The sequence below is a fragment of the Gopherus flavomarginatus genome, chromosome 3 (genome assembly GCF_025201925.1).
Source record: "Gopherus flavomarginatus isolate rGopFla2 chromosome 3, rGopFla2.mat.asm, whole genome shotgun sequence".
NCBI classification, from domain to species: Eukaryota; Metazoa; Chordata; order Testudines; family Testudinidae; genus Gopherus; species Gopherus flavomarginatus.
Genome location: NC_066619.1, coordinates 232,233,510 through 232,253,344, shown reverse-complemented (window position 1 = coordinate 232,253,344; position 19,835 = coordinate 232,233,510). Strand labels below are relative to the sequence as shown.

The 19,835-nt window shown below is 42.2% G+C and overlaps 2 protein-coding genes across 9 annotated transcripts in view; one reads left to right on the top strand and one right to left on the bottom strand.

The window, feature by feature from the left end:
- LOC127048325 (uncharacterized) overlaps window positions 1–19,835 on the bottom strand; it is a 172,382-nt gene that overhangs the window by 105,836 nt on the left and 46,711 nt on the right. The window lies entirely within an intron of this gene.
- The window catches only part of EXOC1 (exocyst complex component 1), a 73,947-nt gene continuing 56,594 nt past the window's right edge, over window positions 2,483–19,835 (top strand). For 4 of the 7 annotated variants that reach the window (XM_050947485.1, XM_050947482.1, XM_050947481.1 and 1 more), the window contains exons 1-9: window positions 2,483–2,642; window positions 6,465–6,598; window positions 9,186–9,316; window positions 14,390–14,549; window positions 15,542–15,562; window positions 16,841–17,028; window positions 18,627–18,854; window positions 19,018–19,150; window positions 19,327–19,436. In XM_050947485.1, the coding sequence (XP_050803442.1) occupies window positions 6,475–6,598; window positions 9,186–9,316; window positions 14,390–14,549; window positions 15,542–15,562; window positions 16,841–17,028; window positions 18,627–18,854; window positions 19,018–19,150; window positions 19,327–19,436 (1,095 nt within the window). In that variant the 5' untranslated portion in view covers window positions 2,483–2,642; window positions 6,465–6,474. The remainder of the gene's footprint in view (window positions 2,643–6,464; window positions 6,599–9,185; window positions 9,317–14,389; window positions 14,550–15,541; window positions 15,563–16,840; window positions 17,029–18,626; window positions 18,855–19,017; window positions 19,151–19,326; window positions 19,437–19,835) is intronic. The other 3 variants (XM_050947486.1, XM_050947484.1, XM_050947480.1) reach the window with 1 other exon arrangement.

Genomic DNA, 19,835 nt, shown 5'->3' with positions numbered 1-19,835 from the left:
CCCCACTTGCCTGGGGTTCCTCTGGGCTGCTGGCCCCAAGCCCGAGATCCCAGCTGCTGCCACCCAGCATCCCAGTGCACCTGGGGCCCATCCCAACTGGGGTCCCAGCTGCCAGGGTCCATCCTAGCTGCCAGCCCTGTGGCTAGGATCCCAGCTGCCACCCTGCTGCCGCTTGGCATCCCGGCGTGCCTGTGGTCCCTCTGGGTTGCCAGCCCTGTGGTCAGGGTCCATCCCAGCGGCCATACCTGGACACACTGGTATGCTGGGCAGCAGCAGAGCCCCAGATGCGGTGGTGGCAGCAGTGGGCATCCCTGGATGTGGTGGCAGCAGCAGAGCCTCGCCTGAAACATAACACCCCTCTACACCCCTAGTTTCCCAGGTAAACATTTAACCATTACAGTTAGTGTTTTAAAATGTTATTTACATCCCTAATTTAGACATCACTCATTGTATCACTTTGATCCTATCAGATCTAATTAGCTATACATGCTTGAGTTGAGTCTGTCTTTCAAAGGTCAAAATCCAAATCCCAGATGTTGCAAGTGTTAGTGATTCTGTGTCACATTTCCCCCTTAATTAGTACTGGTGCTAGAGTACACTGAGCTGCTGAAGATGCTTTCTGATTAGACGTAAAACCAAAGTCCTGAACATTTATGGTTATTAAAATTTCTATGGTATTCTTTGCAAATGAAGGGGTTTTAATTCTGAAGTACTGAACAAATTCCAAATCAGATAGTTCCCTTTAAGTTTTAATGGGATATGGACATCTTCTTCACTTTCTATCCTAAACTGTTGTAATTTATCAGTACTTTGTAACTCTACACTTCTGCTTTCAACCCCATGTGATAATCTGCTTTTCTGTTACATGTAATGTGAACCTTGTGCTCCCTGCCTAGCTGAAACTGGGGATCCGGGGCTGTAAAGTGATTTGAGATCCTTATGTGAAAGGTGATAGAAGTGCATTATTTACTTTGTGTTTCATGACAATTTTCAACTTAAAAACCTATGTCATTCTGTACATTATAAGGATTGTATTAACCCAATTTTCGGATTAACTCTGCAGAGAAGTTGTGCAATATGTCTTTCACATGCAACTTACTTAACACTAGTTTATAACAGCACAGGCTAATTAGTTTTAAAAGAAGAGGCAGAAATAGTACATCCTGTACTTAAAACCGTGCCAAAAGGTCAGTGGCTGTAAAGCGGTAGAAAAAGATCCAGAGTTGACCAGATACTGTTGTTTTTAACCACTCTGTGTTGTTTAGTTTTACATTTCATCATTTAACAATTGTATTTAAGTTTAGTTGTTCAAAGTTTCACCTTGCTTCTGAGGAAAGCTTCACCGAGGGGGTGGGGGGGGGGAGGAATTGATACTCAAGCCCCGTGGTACTCTCAAATTTCACTTACAATACCAGCTTAGCTGGATGTTTTACTTAAGTGACCAGCATAACGTTTCTTAGCTGTTTCCGTCATGAAGCCAACTGATGATACACAAACAAACATCATACACTTCAATATGCAATCAACTTTGCTTTTGTTGCGTCCTACATTACATCCCCCATTGATATTTCACCTGTTTGGTTGCAAACTCTTTGGGGCAGGGACTTTATCTCCATATATGCAGGTAAAGCAGCTAGTACACTGATAGTGTAGCATAAAGAACAAGGTTAATAATCAGAGTGTTAGTCTTATCAGCACAAACAAAGAGGAGTCCTTGTGGCACATTAGAGACTGACGAATTTATTTGGGCATAAACTTTCAGGGGTTAAAACCCTTCATCAGATGCATAGAGTGAAAAACACAGTAAGCAAGGTGTGTATATATATTACAGCACATGAAAAGATGGGAGTTGCCTTACCAAGTGGGGTTTCAGTGCTAACAAGGCAAATTCAATCAAGGTGGAAGTGACCTATTTGCAACAGTTGACAAGAAGGGGTGAATATCAACAGAGGGAAAATTACTTTTGTTAATAATATTTCACTTGCCATTTTGACTCAAAGTTAACCCACCAGTGAGATGAAGGGGGCAGTTCTCCCGTCTTAGGGTGATGATGTCAGGCTGCATGCAGGCTCAGGAGATGGCAGGCACTCCAGTATCACCTGCCAAAGAACTTCTAGTCAGCAAAGGGACTAGAAAGTTAATTTTTAAAACGTAAATACTGTAAAAATCAATAGTGCTGCTAACACGAGCCCTGGGGGCCTAGCGATCCGATTGCCCCAGTTTAGTTCCTTCTCCCCACTCCTGCCCCACGCTACCTCCCACGTTCCCATACCAGCTGTGCCCGCCCCAGGTGACCCAATAGGAGCCAGGCCCTCTGCCGCCAGCCTGGGCTCCTATTGGCTCTCCCCATCGCCCTCCCCAGTCCCTTGCCGAGCGCTGCGAGGATAGTGCTGGCTGGGCTGTTGCTCCGCCCCGCCGAGAGGGGTCGCTCTGTCGAGCGAGCGTCCTCCTAGTGGACTGCGGTGTTTCCGGTCCGCCCCCGTCACGTGACAGGAAGAGGAAGCTGCCGCGGTTCCCTGTTGCACGGCAGCGGCCGGGTTTTTGCGGGAGGCGGCGGTGGCTGTGGAGTTCGATGGGCTGGAGGCGGAGCCGCTGCGCCCTAAGGAGGAGACACGCCCAAGCCTTTGTTCCCGGGCCCCGCGGTAAGGCGGGGTTGGCGCCGGTAACCCCGCTCAGCACAGAGACCAGGCAGCCCCCGCCCCGTGTGTGGTGCTCGGTCCCCGTCCCGGCGGCGTCGCGCCTGGCTCTCTGGTCCGGAGGGGCGGCCCCGGCGCGCTGTGTAGTGACCCCTCCATGGCTCCCCTCTCCTTGACCGCCAGGCTTTCGGCCCGGCCATCAGCGGCGTTTAGTCCCCCCGCCTCGGGCCTGTCACGGCGGCGACAGGCACTGACCCCGGCCGGGCCTGTTATAGGCGTCCCCTGGCGCTGAACGGGGGTCGAGGGCCGCGGACCCCGTTGGGCCAGTCTGACAGCGGGCTGCTCAGTCCGCCTCGCACCTTCCACACCAGCAAGGACAAATATGTAAGGAAACGCTGGTAAAGCCAGCGGAGCCCGGGGGCCGCAGCGTACCCGACGTGGGTTAATGTCTGTCTTAAGCGGACTGGATTTATTATTGTCCATGTTTCTCTGAGTGGGTTTCCCAGTTAACGGGAGACAGGACGTTACTACTCATCTTGCAGTCTCGGGAGGGGACTTGGTCTGCGCTGGGGATAGGGCAGAGGCCGCTTCTGCTGCCTGCTCAGTGCCAGGTACAGGACATTCACTATGGGAGTTCAGCATAGGTAGTTGTCATGGTAGGGCATAAGTTAAAAGCCGGAACAGGCTGTTAATTATACATCGCATACACTCTTCTGCTTATATCACAGAAGACATTCCTAGTTCCTGGGAAGGCATTTTAGTTAAATGGGCTATTAGTAACTTTCTCAAGGCAGGGACTCTCTCTCCTAGTGTATACATACTGTCAGGGCTCAGTAAATAGACTTGCCTGACACACTCACTCTGCTTATTGAAGGTTTTCCTTGAAGCTTTCATTGTTGTTTCGTTCTAGTTATTTTAGGAAGGCTTTATCAGACTCTGGATTGGTCTCAGTTTCAGAGGAGATTGAAAAAACTTGCTTTATTTAATGTAGCAAAATGAAGGCTGAGTGGGGATATGACTGTTCTGTCATATTGGGGGAGACATCAGGTGGGAGAAGAGCTATTTAAGCTAAGGGATAATGATGAAGCAAGGACATATAGGTATAAACTGGCCATGAATAAATTTAGTTTGGAAAGTAGAATAAGGTTTCTAACCATCAGAAGAGTGAAGTTCTGGAACAGCCTCCCAATAGGAGTAATGGGGGCAAGCAGCCTAACTAGTTTTAAAATCCTGTTATCAATTTGTCAATCCTGGAGCTTGATAAATTTATGAATGGGAGTATATGATGGAGTTGTAATAGCAGAGGACTGGATTCAGTGACCTGGGAAGGAGGTCCCTTCCGGTGCTATATTCCTAACTCCTCTCAAAGCTTGTTACTGAGCCAAAAATGCCTTATCTCCAGTTCTCTCATACTTCATTTTAGGGTTTGTCATATGCACTATCTCAGAAGAGCACAGCTGTCTTGTTGGTACATATATGGAGATGAGATCTCTGATGTAACTGAGGCCTCCTGGCCTACTAATGGCTTTGAAGATTGGGACCAAGACCTTGAACTAGTAATAGAAGGTGGACTGTAAAGTCTGTAGAAAGATTGGTGCATAGAGTTTGTGCTCACCATTTGCCCATCTGACTGAAGAGAGAGGCTACAACATTCTGCACAAGTTGGAGAGTGTGTTACTTCCACTTCTAGCCCCAGATACAGAGTGGCATTAGTAATTTACTCCTGGGGTCATTCTGTTCCAAAAAAGTAAAAATTCTGCAATTTTTTTAGTCAAAATAACACAATATAATCATGCTGGTTTCAATTATTTTGGTAATTTATTTAAATTACAATACAATGGATGGAGAATGGGAGTGGACAGCACTGGAGGAAATCCCCAAATCTCCTTTGTCTAATAGTAATGTATCTAGGCTTGACTTTTTTTTTTAGTTATTAGTCAACACATATATGCAACCATATGCTCAGTGTTACATCATAGGCAACTGAAGAGCAAGTGAGGGCTGGAGAATCAAGCTCACAATTTATATTGACTGTGGACGATCTCCAGAAAAGTCAGTAGCAAACTGTTCGTGGAGCATATTTTGATAGGAAATGTTTTCAGTCCAAAAATTTAGACTACTTCAGATCACTGACATACTATAAGCATTTATAAGCCATACTGTCCTTTACAATATGACTCCTTTATCCCATTCTGGCAATGTAAAGGAGCCTTGAAACTTTTACATCTGTTTTATACTCTTGGGGGTTTCATAAAGACAATGGGAACAGTTCACTAAGAACAATTGACTAGGTAGGCAGGCTGCTACATTCTGCCCTGCCTGAGGGGACAGAGACTGCCCCATGCCTACCTCCTCAAAAACAACTGAAAGCTCTGCCCCTCCATGACAAGTGTGCGTGAGAGGAACAGTGTGTCTTTCTCTGCCACACACAAGACTGCCCAGCCCCCCTCCCCGGTGGTGATTTATGTCTCAACTGGCTTCTCCAGGTGCCCAAACTGACCTACCTGTGCTGCTGAGGAGGGGGACATGACCACTCTCAAGGCTTCCCTTTGCTTCCCCATCAGAAGTCATTTTTCTGCAGAGAAGTAAAGAAATCTACAGGGGACATGAATTCTGCACACATGCAGTGATGCAGAATTCCCCCAGGAGTAATCATTCTGGAAGTGATAAACTTGTGGATTCTTGTGGTCAAATCTTTGTCCAGAAGGAAAGGCTCTGATTTCTGAGCTTGATGAAGGTGGATTATTTTGTCACTGGGCATCTAGGTCTAGTGAAGAGTCTAGCAGGGCTCAAGATTTTGCACTACTTTGTTGCTATTACATCAGCTAGCAGTCTCAGCAAACTAACAAGCTGTCATCACTAACCCTCATACAATATTCCATAGAGATAAGGTGGTGTGGAGACCTCATCCCAAATCTGACACAATTTTAGGAATATTCTATTAATCTTTTTCTTTCCAAAATCTCATTCTTCTCCACGGGGGAAAAATAACCTCTCCACACCTTTGAAGTTTCAAGGGCCTTGTTATGTTTTGATAGAACAAAGCCCTTTAGACAGATTTTTTGCTGCTGTAAGTAACATTTCAAAGGGGCAGGCCATTTTTTCCAAGAGAATATGTAAATGTAAAACCCAGTGTATTTCATTCACGTGTTTGTAGGAAGAGGTGTACCAGCAATCAAAGAGCACAGGCTGCCTTCTCTGCATGCTTTAGAAATATTCCCCATACCTGAGATCAGCAAGACTGCTCTGTGAAGTAATCCCCATTTGTTAAATCCTATGCCCTTGTCCTGGCTGTAAAATCAGATGCCAAATATGGTAGGAGTATATTTACAATCATTGTTTAGTAGTAGTTAGGAATCTTCAATCCCACCGTTCAAATTGGGGCACTGTTTATTACTTTCACGATAAATACTCGAAGAAGAGAGAATGGTTACTGACCTTTTATAATGGCTACAGTTCTTTGGGATCTTTTCATTCATAAGTCATCCTCCATTCCCACTTTTTTGGCACCCCCTTTACCTGGGATTCTGAATTAGTGAAGGAACTGAGGGACAGTTGAGGCAGCTCTGCCTTTATGCCCTTGGTAGGTGGGGGCACAAGGACATGCACAGTGCAGACATGGCTCAATGAGCAGCACTGTTCAAAGATTCTGATATATGCATGAGGCGCTCACACATATAGAGGGGATCCATGTAGTTGACAACCTCTTGAACCACAGTTACTATCAAGAAAATACCGGTAACTGTTCTTTTCAGTATTTAACCAGTTCATAAATGTGCTTGAACATTGTATTATACTCAGCATGATGTTCTTAAACTTGTTTTTCAGCTGAGAGAAAATGACTGCAATCAAGCATGCCTTACAGAGGGATATTTTCACTCCAAATGATGAACGTTTATTAAGCATTGTGAATGTGTGCAAAGCAGGCAAAAAGAAGAGAAATTGCTTTTTGTGTGCCACAGGTATGTATGTTGATTGAGAGACACAGCAAAGGATTTCTTTTCATTGTCTTTGAGTATTTTTCACTTTAAATATAACTCTTCATTTTACTGTACTTAATTTCTTTAAGTGGCAACTGCTTTTCATGTCTCAGCCTGTTCCTTTCCTGTATAGAGAACATGTACTTCCATTTGTTATAAATGGATGGGATCAGTTATGGTATAGAGTGAAAATAAATTAGTCATGTTTTCATAACAAAAAAGCTTTACTGTTAAAGCCATGCTGAACCCTGCTCCAGGTATGTTCTTAAAAGGAGGGCTTGTCAAGCCAGCCAGTGACCTGAGGGTTTAGGGTTTAATTCCCCACTGTGGTTTAGAAGCAAGTAAGAATAGCATTACTGACTGGGAATTATTTAAGGGCAGCATAGCTGTTTAGGCTCAACACCTTAAATAATGTTCCTTACTTTCAAAGGGAAGGGAGAAAGGCTGGGGTGTACTGATTAGAAGCTGGGGCAGGGAGCTCCAGGGAAATGTGAGTGCTCTCTTTTTCTGCTTTATACTTTTGGTCCTTTGTTTCTGAGTTTAGTTGCAGGCCTTCCAAGCAGTAGAGACTTTTGGCAAATTAGTGTCAATTTGGCCTAACTCAGAACCCTTGCAAACAAAAACCCAACCCCCCCCCCATTTGACCCCTCCTCCCACCCCATAATAACCCTAACCAGAGAGGGCAATTTTATGTTCAAACCTGATTCTCCAGTGATTGATTGATTTATTAACTCTGTGTTCCACCCCAATCCTGCGATAATGTAACTGTGGATACTGCTTGGGCTACAGCAGGGGTAGGCAACCTATGACACGTGTGCCAAAGCAGGTATGCAAGCAGATTTTCAGTGGCACTCACACTGCCTGGGTCCTGGCCACCGGTCTGGGGGGGCTCTGCATTTTAATTTAATTTTAAATGAAGCTTCTTAAACATTTTAAAAACCTTATTTACTTTACATACAACAATAGTTTAGTTATATATTATAGACATGTAGAAAGAGACCTTCTAAAAACCTTAAATTAGAGTGAATAAATGAAGACTTGGCACACCGCTTCTGAAAGGTTGCCGACCCCTGCGCTACATTAACTCCTCGCTTAACGTTGTAGTTATGTTCCTGAAAAATGAGACAGTAAACGAAATGATGTTAAGCGAATCCATATTCCCCATAAAAATTAATGTAAAGGAGGTGGGGGTGTTAGGTTCCAGGGAAATTTTTTTCACCAGACCAAAAAATATATATACACACAGTATAAGTTTTAAACAAACAATTTAGTACTGTACATAGCAATGATGATTGTGAAACTTGATTGAGGTGGTGAAGTCAGAGGGTGGGATATTTCTCAGGGAATGCCTTACCGCTAAATGATGAACTAGTATTCGGCTGAGCCCTCAAGGGTTAACATGTTGTTAATGCGGCCTCCCACTCTACGAGGCAGCACGAATGGAGGGAGGGGAGACAGCATGGCAGACAGAGACACACACCTTGTGTGTGGGAGCGAAAGAGATGTGCATTGCCCCTTTAAGTATAGTGACCCCACTCTAAGTACATTGCCTTTAAAAAAAATCAGGAAGTTGAGACAGCAGCTGCGACCAGCAAGCTCTCTCCATCCTGAGCCCCGTCCTGTCCCCACCCTGCTCTATATGGAGAAGTAGTAAGTGGGGGGAGGGAGAACACCCTGACATTAGCCCTCTCCCTTCCCCATGCACAGTAAGTAGGAGGCTCCCAGGAGCAGCTCCAAGGCAGAGGGCAGGAGCAGCACATGGCAGTGGAGAGGAGGAACAGCTGAACTGCTGACAATTGGTAGCCTACTGGGCAGCTGCCTCACAGGGACCTTAGGGGAGAGGGGAGCTGATGGGGCTGCCGGTCCACCCTGGTTCCAAATCCCCACCAGCGAGCTGCAACGGGCTGCTCTTCCTGCAAGCAGTGGACAAATCAGGCAGCTGCCAAACAATGTTATAAGGGAGCATTGCACAACTTTAAATACGCATGTTTCCTAATTGATCAGCAACGAAACAATGTTAACTGGGGTGACTTTAAGTGAGGACTTACTGTACCTATCTTGTAAGCTCTTTAGGGCAGGGACTATATTTTTGGTCTGTGTTTGTAGAGCACATAGTGCAATGAGGTCCTGGTCCATAACGAGGGCTCGTAGGTGCTATGATCATACAAATGAGTAATAACATAATAATATAGTGTGTCAAGCCCATATTTTGTGGGGAATTTAATTAGATTGTGTCAGTCCTTGCTTCTGTTTTACATTATAGATGCAACTTTGCTCTTTAAACTCATCACTTCATTTTAGGGCTACTATAAAAAAACAAATGAGGAACAAATGCCTACATAGCACTGTAGCTGATTTTAGAAGTTATGCAGTGATACATATGAGTCTGAGATAAAAAATGAAGCCTGTGTCTGGAGGGATCCCTTTACAATGTATGGAAACTTTAAGCTCACTGTCTGAAGGGGAAAATCTGGTCAGAATCATAGATTCAAATGTAGATGGGAAGTTGACGTTGCTACTGGTTAAAATAGCGTCTGCTCATTGCTGAAAGTAATTCTGTACTTAACAGTGACAACAGAACGTCCAGTGCAAGTAAATGTGGTCAAAGTGAAGAAATCTGATAAGGGAGATTTCTACAAAAGACAGACAGCGTGGGCGCTTCGAGATCTTGCTGTTGTTGATGCCAAAGATGCTGTTAAAGTATGTATTCATGCTTGTGTGACCTGTGTTTAGAATGTGTCCCTAACTATATAGAGACTTTAAAAGTTTTTCATTCAGAGCTCTTTCGAGTCCAAGTTAACTTGTTAACTGTGAGCTACGCAAAGTTTGGATTCTAACATCACATGAGAGTTGGAAGCTGGGACGGCAGCCATATGTCTATTTTGCTTGTATCCTAATCTGTCTTGCCCAAGGTTGTATCTGAACTCCAGTGAGAGGGAGCTTAGCCTGAGAAGCCAGCAGAGTATTCTCAATGTCTATCAATAGTATTCTCAGTATCTATTCTACATAGTCTGTCAGATGCATCTCAGATAGGTAGAGCTTGGCTTGTTTGCAAGAACTTGTGAGAGAACTACTACTTTTTTTTCCCCAATTTGAGTGCTGTATAAAATCTTTACTCCAGATTCAGGTCCCCTTGAAATGGACTACCTTTGTAGAATGAAAGCATTACTGCTGATTCATAATTCGTGCTAGGTTTTAAGTAATGCTTGTACCAGAACGCACTTTGAAACCGTGGTGATGAACAATATATAAGAACCTAGCTAGAGCTGTCTAAAACAAATAATGTACGTGGTAATGAGATACATTTTTATAAGCCATCCATAAGAAATGAGAACATTGACCCATCTGTTGAAAAGTATATGACCCTGAAATATTTTGCTTCTTCATAAATCCTTGATTATGCATGCCCACAACAGTAATTTGGTTTTGGTCCTGAAATTCATCTCTGTTCTGTAGAAGGTAACTTTTCTATTAAGTATTTCATACCTCAGAACTTGGTGTGTAACTGGAGATGGGAGTGGGGGGGACAAAACACAGAGCAAGTCTACACTAGAGCACTATATCGGCACAGCTGCGCCACTGTAGTGCATCTGGTGAAGATGCACTATGCTGATGGGAGAGCGCTCTTTCGTTGGCATAATTACTCCACCTCTGAAAGAAGTGGAAGCTATGTCGGTGGGAGAATGTCTCCTGTCAACATAGTTCCGGGTGGACAGCACTTAAGTCAATTTAACTTACGTCGCTCAGGGGAGTGTCTTTTTTACACCCCTGAGTGACAAAATTACGTTAACTTAAGAAGTTGTGTAGACCAGCCCACACATTACTCATTCTTTCTTCCCTTTAATGTTCTGCCTGTTGGTATGAATAATCCAAAGTTATTTAGATTTACTGGCTTGTAGAAGATTTCCGTCAAGAGTAGGGTGAATACACTTAACTTTATTACTCCTTTAATATATGTTTAACACATACATTGGTTGTAACTTTTAAGAAGAGTGCAATTAAAAAGAAAATCTAAGTTTAATTTAGGGAAATAACTTCCTTATGGGTCAGAGTTCCCCTAAAACTATTATTTCTATCAAGGCTTTTCTTTAAGAGCAGTTTACTCAGTGGAACCTAATATGTCTCTTAAGTGTGTGTGTTTTTTGTATGTATGTCATACTTTATAAGCTATTTATAAATATCTTATAAAAACTATTAAAAAAACATTATGGTTGCAAAGTCAAGCACCCAAAAATTAAGAAAAGCCAGGATTAACATTGCCTGTGCACCTTTAATTCAGTTCCCTTGTGGGAATGCATTATTATAATAGTTTTAATTACAGGATCGCACACTATTTTTTTCCCACAGGACCCTTGCCTTTCACATCGCACATCATCTATAATGCACAACATCCATAAAATTGTGTGTGTGTGCACACTTTTTATAATATATCATTAATCATCACACTTAGCAGCTCATACTGATGAGGCAACTGAGATTCTTTTATAGTGCTTTATGGGAAGTAGTCCTAACAAAGATTTCATTTCCCATCATGTCCAGTTTCATGTGCCAATTGCTTGTAGGAAAAACATTAGCAGCAATACAAGTAATATGTCGTGGTAAATGCTAGTCTAATTTGCACAGAATGTATAGCGTTAAGAGGATATGAAACTTTCACTGGAGGAAAAGTGGGTATTTTAAAGTGCTTAGCCTGATTTTAAACTCCATAGTCTATGTTGAGTGCAGTTGATGCTGGATATATAAGTGGCTAATGAAAAGCTTTTAATCAAGTGTAATCAAGGCCTCACCTTGGAAAAATCATGGAGCAGGTCCTCAAGGAATCAATTTTGAAGCACTTGGAGGAGAGGAAAGTGATCAGGAACAGTCAGCATGGATTCACCAAGGCCAAGTCATGCCTGACTAACCTAATTGCCTTCTATGATGAGATAACTAGCTCTGTGGATGAGGGGAAAGCAGTGGACATGTTGTTGTTCTTGACTTTAGTAAAGCTTTTGAGACAGTCTCCCACAGTATTCTTGCCAGCAAGTTAAAGTAGTATGGGCTAGATGAATGGATTATAAGGTGGATAGAAAGCTGGCTAGATCATCGGGCTCAATGGGTAGTGATCAATGGCTCCATGTCTAGATGGCAGCCGATATCAAGCGGAGTGCCCCAAGAGTCGGTCCGGGGTCTGGTTTTGTTCAATATCTTCATTAATGATCTGGAGGATGGTGTGGATTGCACCCTTAACAAGTTTGCGGATGACACTAAACTGTGAGGAGTGGTAGATATGCTGGAGGGTAGGGATAGGATATAGAGGGACCTAGACAGATTAGAGGATTGGGCCAAAATAAACTTGATGAGGTTCAACAAGGACAAGTGCAGAGTCCTGCATTTAGGACGGGAGAATCCCATGGACTGCTACAGACTGAGTACTGAATGGCTAGGCAGCAGTTCTGCAGAAAAGAACCTAGGGGTTACAATGGACAGGAAGCTGGAAATTGTGCCCTTGTTGCCAAGAAGGCTAATGGCTAATTTGGAGCTATATAAGTAGGAGCATTTTCAGCAGATCGAGGGATGAGATCATTCCCCTCTATTTGGCATTGGTGAGGCCTCATCTGGAGTACTGTGTCTAGTTTTGGGTCCCACACTACAAGAAGGATGTGGAAAAATTGGAAAGAGTCCAGTGGAGGGCAACAAAAATGATTGGGGGCTGGAGCACATGATTTGTGAGGAGAGGCTGAGGGAACTGGGATTATTTGGTCTGCAGAAGAGAAGAATTAGGGGGGGATTTGATAGCTTCTTTCAACTGTCTGGAAGGGGGTTCCAAAGAGGATGGATCTAGACTATTCTCAGTGGTAGCAGATGACAAAAGAAGGAGTAGTCATCTCAAGTTGCAGTGGTGGAGGCTTTGGTTGGATATTAGGAAAAACTTTTTTGCTAGGAGGGTAGTGAAGCACTGGACCTAGGGAGGTGGTGGAATTTCCTTCCCTAAAGGTTTTTAAGGTCAGGCTTGACAAAGCCCTGAATGAGATGATTTAGTTGGGGATTGATCCTCCTTTGAGCAGAGAGTTCGACTAGATGACCACCTAAGGTCCCTTCCAACCCTGATATTCTATGATTCTAAGGCAATGTTCTCATTGGTGGATGCAATAAGATAAATGTAATAATAAAATTGAAATTGTTTACTTTTTGTAAGTGACTTATTACATGGAAAAGTAAAACCCTAGTTTACAATTTTTTTTTAAATGCAACTGATTGGTTCTCTATCCACCGTTGCTCAAATCTTACAGCGATGAGTGCAACTACAAAACTCTAAAATGCAGAAAATGTCCATAGTTCTGCTCAAGAAGCAGTAACAGATGCATTCCGATTGTATTGGGGCAAGGATCAACTGTATGCCTTCTCACTGGTTCCATTGCTGCTTCTGGTGATCAGAAAGATAAGACGGCTCTCCTGAGGGTCTGGGGGCAGGAGTTGTGGGAGGGCACTTTTGGGTCCCCACAGTCCCAGACTGGCCTGGGGAATTAGCAGGGGGCTGGGAGCAGCCTGCTCTGCTTTCCTCACCCTGGCCCCAGCTGTGTTGTCGGGCGAGGGGGCTTAAGGGAAGGGATTTCCCCCCATTTCTCCCCCCCACACTCACCAGCAGCAGTGGAAGCGGAGCAGCCCGGCCCCAACCCCCTCCACTCCACCAGCTCCCAGCCGCAGCGGTCCGCTTCCTGCCACAGATGAGTACGGGGGGCGTCCTTTCCCCAACCTCTCTGCACTCACCTACAGCGGGAAGCAGAGTGCTGCGGCTGGGAGCTGACAGCGTGGAGTGGGCTGGATCCGCCTCGCTCTGCTTTCCGCTGCAGGTGAGTGCGGAGGGCGTCCTTTCCCCAACCTCCCCGCACTCACTGGCAGTGGGAAGCGGAGCAGCCCAGTCCCAGCCAGCTCCACTCTGCAGGTGAGTGCAGGACCTTTCCCCAGCTGCCCCACAGTGACACGGCTGGGGCTGGGGCAAGGAAAGCGGAGCAGGCTGGGGCCGTGTTGCTCCGCTTCCCGCTGCAGGCGAGTGTGAGGAGGCATCCTTTCCCCAACCTCTCCGCACTCACTGATGACGGGAAGCAGAGCGCTGTGGCTGGGAGTTGGCAGAGTGGAGCAGACTGGGGCCAGGCTGCTCTGCTTCCCGCTGCTGCCGATGAGTGCCTGTCAGGGGGTGAGGGGTGGATAGGAGTCAGAGCAGTCAGGGGACAGGGGGATTGGGTAGTGGGTGGGATTCTGGGGGTGATTAGGGGTGGGGGTCTCTGGAGGGGGCAGTCTGGAAACAAGGAAGGGGGGGTGCAAAGCAAGTTTGGTATAATGCGGTCTCACCTATAACGCAGTGAGATATTTTTTTTTTTTGTCTCCTGAGGACCGTGTTGTATTGGGGCAGAGGTGTACTAGTAAACAAATTTCCAAGATCTGTCACAGGAGTCTTCATATCCTATGAGAATGTCACCAGATCTAGTTCAAGAAAATGGTTTTGTTCTTCATGCCAATCTGTAATCTCTTTACCTGAAGGTTTGAATTATGCTTCCTCCCCCCCGCCGCCAATCTGTTTTGGAATATTTACCTGAAGTCTCTGAGCCTCTCCTTGATCAAAGTACACTTGTATGCCTGCTGTCTCAGCACACCACACATAGTTGACAGCGGTAAAGCTTCCATCTGTCCCACCATCAGACCACTTTTTTAAACACTAGAAACTGTCATTCTACTATTCAGAGAACCAGTTGTAACTGATAAGCCTGATGAGTTTTCTCTGGTCTTTTGCAGGAAAATCCTGAATTTGACTTGCATCTTGACAAAGTGTACAAATGGGTTGCCAGCAGCACAGCAGAAAAGAACACTTTCATTTCATGTATCTGGAAACTGAACCAGAGATACCTTAGAAAGAAAATTGACTTCGTGAATGTTAGTGCCCAGCTTTTGGAAGGTAACATTCAATAATGGTGGCTTTTTTTTTTTAAACAAACAAAACTTACCATTTTACACCATTGTGGTAAAATATATTCACTAAAATGTATAAAAAGCAAATGCAAGGTCTGGTTTTGGAGTTCTAACTAATTCACTTAATGGACTTAAATACTAGGAACTATATCTATTCAAATTTACTACCCTATTGGTAAAGATACTTGTTCATTTGAAGCTGTGTTTTGGGGGAAAGCAGGTTCGCTATTATAACAAATAGAACAAGACATTTTCTACAAATGAAACAGTCTGTATGCTGGAGACACAGAATAATTAGTGAATATTGAAATATTCACTAACTCCCTAATACAATAAAGATCATGTGTAAGTCTAAGAAGAGGAGAACTCTGTTCATGCTGGCATTTAACTTCTCTTTGTGCAGTTGTATAAATCTTACTATGTTATACAAATGTGTGTAAACTTCATTTTTTGCATTTGTTTAGGGTAATCTGACACTCTTTTTTTATATAAATCTTGGAAAGCCTTCGCAGGATTCAATTTCATGTAGTGACTAATCAATTGTCTTTGAGCAGTCTTCAATGTATCAGACTAACAGGAGTAAACTTATTCTGTATCATAACAACATGAGTAAAACTGTAAAAGGCTAAATCATTTAGATGGCTAGAATCTGGTATAAATTGCAGCGAAATTACGACAGTTCATAGATTGATTTAATCAGAAATGGCAGAAGTAATATACTAGTATTAAACAATTAAATTGACTCATGTAGATACATTTGAGTTCAAGTCATTAGACTTACGGAGTATTTACAGGTTAAAAACAACTCCTTGGGAACTTACTTTTTTAATGTTGAACTTGAATTTTTCAAATCTTATGATGTTGTAACATTCAACCTTGTTGCCATTTAAAAAAACACACACACAATGTTCATACTCTGCCCAGCTAATATTCTTTGCTTCCTTTCCTCTGCTTTTTTCACACCTTTTTGTTCTCCAGAACTACCTAAAGTTGCAGAAGGTGCGTAACACCTTTTCCTTTATTCTTTTGTGTAACGATTTTTTTTGTAATTAAGTTGCTTTTGTTCTCTTGAAATAATTCATTGAATATCTTTTCAAATGGCTAGAGAAAGCAAGTTCCAGGTGTGTGATAGAAGGTGTATGGGACTACATGAATGTCTTTTATGCTTTTGTAATCACTCTCTCCAAATTGTTTTCATAAGCTTACTATTGCAACAGCAAAAGAACACTGAAACCTGTGGCAGATTTCAGCTAATATTTGTCTGGATTTTTTTAATCAATGTCTTGAGGTGTAATCCTCATTTCCGTCATTGTTTCCTGTTCTATGGGAAATTTCTGTTGAGCATCAACTTCACTCTTACTCAGTGAATTCAGTTTCTATTTGTAGAACAATTTTTTTCTCCTATGAATTACTCTTAGCATATTTTAGAGGTAGAGGGAAAGATTTACAAAAATGAGTGCCTAAGGTTGGGCTCCTAAATGCTAAATAAGTGGCTTGATTTTGGGTGGTGGGAGGGCAGCCGTCTTGGTGGGCGCCACTGGATGTGTTGGGGGGAATTGTTTACATCTACCTGTTAGCTGAAGCTTGGCACTTAATGGCTGGTAGAGGCCAGTATGGGAGGTTTGAAACCTATTATTAAGGATTGTGAAAGTAGAATGTGGCCCTGCCAAATAAACAATCCCTTTATATTAACTGTCTTGCGAGTTACTACCCTTTATCTAACTTTCCATCATGAGTAACAGAGTGAGTCCCCTTGCTTCTTGAACTCATAAGTCTCCTCCAGTTTGTTTTAGTATTGAGGTGGAGATATCATCTGTAGTTGGTGATCATCTTCTAGCAGTCTACACAGGTAATATCCTGACTGTATCTGCTAAATGTATGAACAGTCTTCAGTAGCAGTGACTATGAAGCTTTCTTGACTTGCTTGTGGAATTGGATAGGAATAAATTGGGAATCTCTTGTGATGTGTTACTGAAATTCTCCAAACTTTCTTTGATGTGAAGGTTTAGCTTTGGCTTTTATCCCTAAAACCCTACAAAAGATTTTGAAGTAAATATAGGGCTTAGCCCGCATGCATGCTTGTTTGTTTTTGTATTGTATTGTATGTGTTTCCTTTCCTGTATTTGATGTGGCCTTGTCTTTTAGTCTAATCTAATTACTTTTGTTTAAAGGAGGTTCAATTATCTATCTCCATTTAAAATGGTAGCACTTTTTTCCTGGGTTTTTATTACAAAAATGAATTCATTGTGGGCTTCCCCCCCCCCTTCCCCTCATAAGAATCTGTTCCAAGTGGAGAAAATCAGAGTGTAGCAGGAGGAGATGAAGAAGCTGTGGATGAGTATCAAGAGTTAAATGCAAGAGAGGAACAGGACATTGAAATAATGATGGAAGGCTGTGAATATGCCATTTCTAATGCGGAAGCCTTTGCAGAAAAGTTATCCAGAGAGCTGCAGGTGTTAGATGGGGTAAGGATTTCTTATTTTTTTTATTTTTTTATTTTTTTTAAATTATATAATGAATTAGCATACCTTGTGAAACTCAGTTTAGTGCATTTTTGCACATATGACAGTATAATTTAACTAGTAGCTGAAAGCTCGAGCTACTGCACAGGTGTAATACACAAAAATGTGGGGGTTTTTTTGTTTTGTTTTTTTTTTAAATAGGCCAAAAATGGCTGAGAACTTAAATCATATGGTACCAGACAATGAATCCCAGTGATAATTAAACCTGTTCATATTCTAAACAAAAAGAGCTCTTAATGCTGTAGCTGCTTCCATCTTATCAGGTTGATTCAACAGATATTCTTGGCTTCAGAGTGATACAGACACACACAATCCTGGAATCTTATATAGACTTCTGCTTTATGCATTTGTTACATTTTATATTTGTGTGAACGCAAACAGTGCATTCTATAGTAGAGGCTAAAGAGTATTGTGCATATTACAGTTAACTGGATACATATATTGCTATCTTTGTGCAGAAGAATTACATGTTCACTAGTACCTATATTAAAGAACTTTAAAACCATTTCCAGGCCTTCTGAAATGAGCTGAATGGACTTCAGGTAAAGGATAGAGAAGGAAAAGGAAGGCATTCTAGAAGATGTTTTCATCTCCCAAAAAACAAATGAAGGACAAGTGAGATCCATGAATATGTTTAGTAAACCAACTCTGTAAATAGACTAATAAAAAGATAAGCAAATTGTGATAAGAGGTCGTGCTATAAAATGAGAACACTGTAAAATGAGACACTAACAGAGATGTTAACTTTGAAAAGAATATTCCGCTCACCTTAGGATAGGGTGATAAGCAGTGTCAACTAGGAGATTTGGATTAATGCCACAGTATTGCAGAATTGGACTGACTGATCTTTGACAGTAACTGATTTAAAAACAAACACAAACAAACTGCCAGTGCTTTGTCACATAGTGAGCTTAATGACTCGGTGATTCCAATGTTTTTGCAGAACAGACAGCTTTTAACTATCTAAACTATATTTTTGCCTTAAGCTTGACAGTTGTTTTTTCCTCGATGGGATTGATTTGTGTAGAAACACGGTTGTATTGCCAATTAAACAGTTTCCCTAACTCCAGCTTTCCGTAGGGCAAAATTATAAAAAATTCATCACAGGGACCAAAGTGTTAAAATTATTCTGTGACTACAGCCTTTGCATGCTGACTCATGTTAGAATACTGTGAAAAATAGAGCAAAATGTTATTCTTACTGATTTTTTATAAGACGAGGATTCCACACTCTGCCATGGCTTAAGGCACCTACTTTGTGGTCACAGGTTTCAGAGTGGTAACCGTGTTAGTCTGCATCAGCAAAAAGAATGAGAAGTATTTGTGGCCTTAGAGACTAACACATTTATTTGGACATAAGCTTTTGTGGGCTAAAACCCACTTAAAATCTTAATATTTTAACAAATTGAAATTGGAGAAAGCCAGAACAACCTAACATTTTGGGAGGTACAGTATTTGATAGTCATGAGGGTGCCATTTAAAAAAAAAATACAATTGTTATTCACAGTCAGGCTATAAAGTGATTAACTATTTGCTCTGCAGGCAAACATTCAATCAATCATGGCTTCTGAGAAACAAGTGAACATCCTGATGACGCTGCTGGATGAAGCTCTAAAGGAAGTGGATCAAATTGAGCTGAAGCTGAGCAGTTATGAGGAAATGCTACAGAGTGTAAAAGAGCAAATGGATCAAATCTCAGAAAGCAACCACCTAATTCATCTCAGCAACACGAATAATGTGAAGCTGCTGTCGGAGATAGAATTCCTAGTTGTAAGCATGTTAATTGTGGCCTGAAATCTGAGACCTTTTGTATTGGGAAGTAACTATTTTTAGAAGTGTCCTATAATATCAATCTTCTTTCAATAGAATAGCATGAAACTAAACTTTTAGCCAGTGCTTTGCTCATATGCTGTACTTGTATGTTATCTTTTAGAATCATATGGATTTGGCAAAAGGTCACATAAAGGCCCTCCAGGAGGGGGATCTGGCATCTTCTCGAGGCATTGAAGCCTGCACTAATGCAGCTGATGCCCTTTTGCAGTGTATGAATGTAGCTCTTCGACCAGGTAAAGCTTTTGTTAAATAAAATAGGGAAAATGTAACTAACACTCTCATTATTACAGTAGTATTTCTCCTTTCAGTTTTTTAAAGTTTTTCCACGCATAGAATCTTGCTGTGTAGCTTCTTCCACTCCTAACAAAAAAAATACAAGTCTTAAAATATTTTCTGTTGTGATTTTTAGGACACGATATGCTTTATGCAGTCAAACAGCAACAACAGCGGTTCAGTGACCTACGTGAACAATTTGCACGAAGACTTGCCAGTCATCTGAACAATGTGTTCGTTCAGCAGGTAATTTGTGATACTTCGCTTCTTTAATCCAGATGTTTGCAGCTAGATGGGCCTTTTTGAAAGCTTTGAAAACAAACCATCATAAAGTTTGATGTGATTAACTGAAATCCAAGCACATTTTCTGATCCACATAATAACTTACCTGACTTTGACACATTTTATTTCCAATAGTCTAATAAGTGTGCATAATACTCAATTCAAATGGAGAGATTTCTAATGGCTTCTAACAACTAGATGCCAAGGAAATAACCGTCTAGACGTCTTTGAACAAAATGATCTATATTAAATTTGACATGTAGGTTAAGGTTCAGTTTTGTGATATAACCATAGTAATTTATGTTAGCCTTAAAGTTCAATAGCTAAAACAACAAAGAGCAATAGTCAGTGAGAGCCAGACTG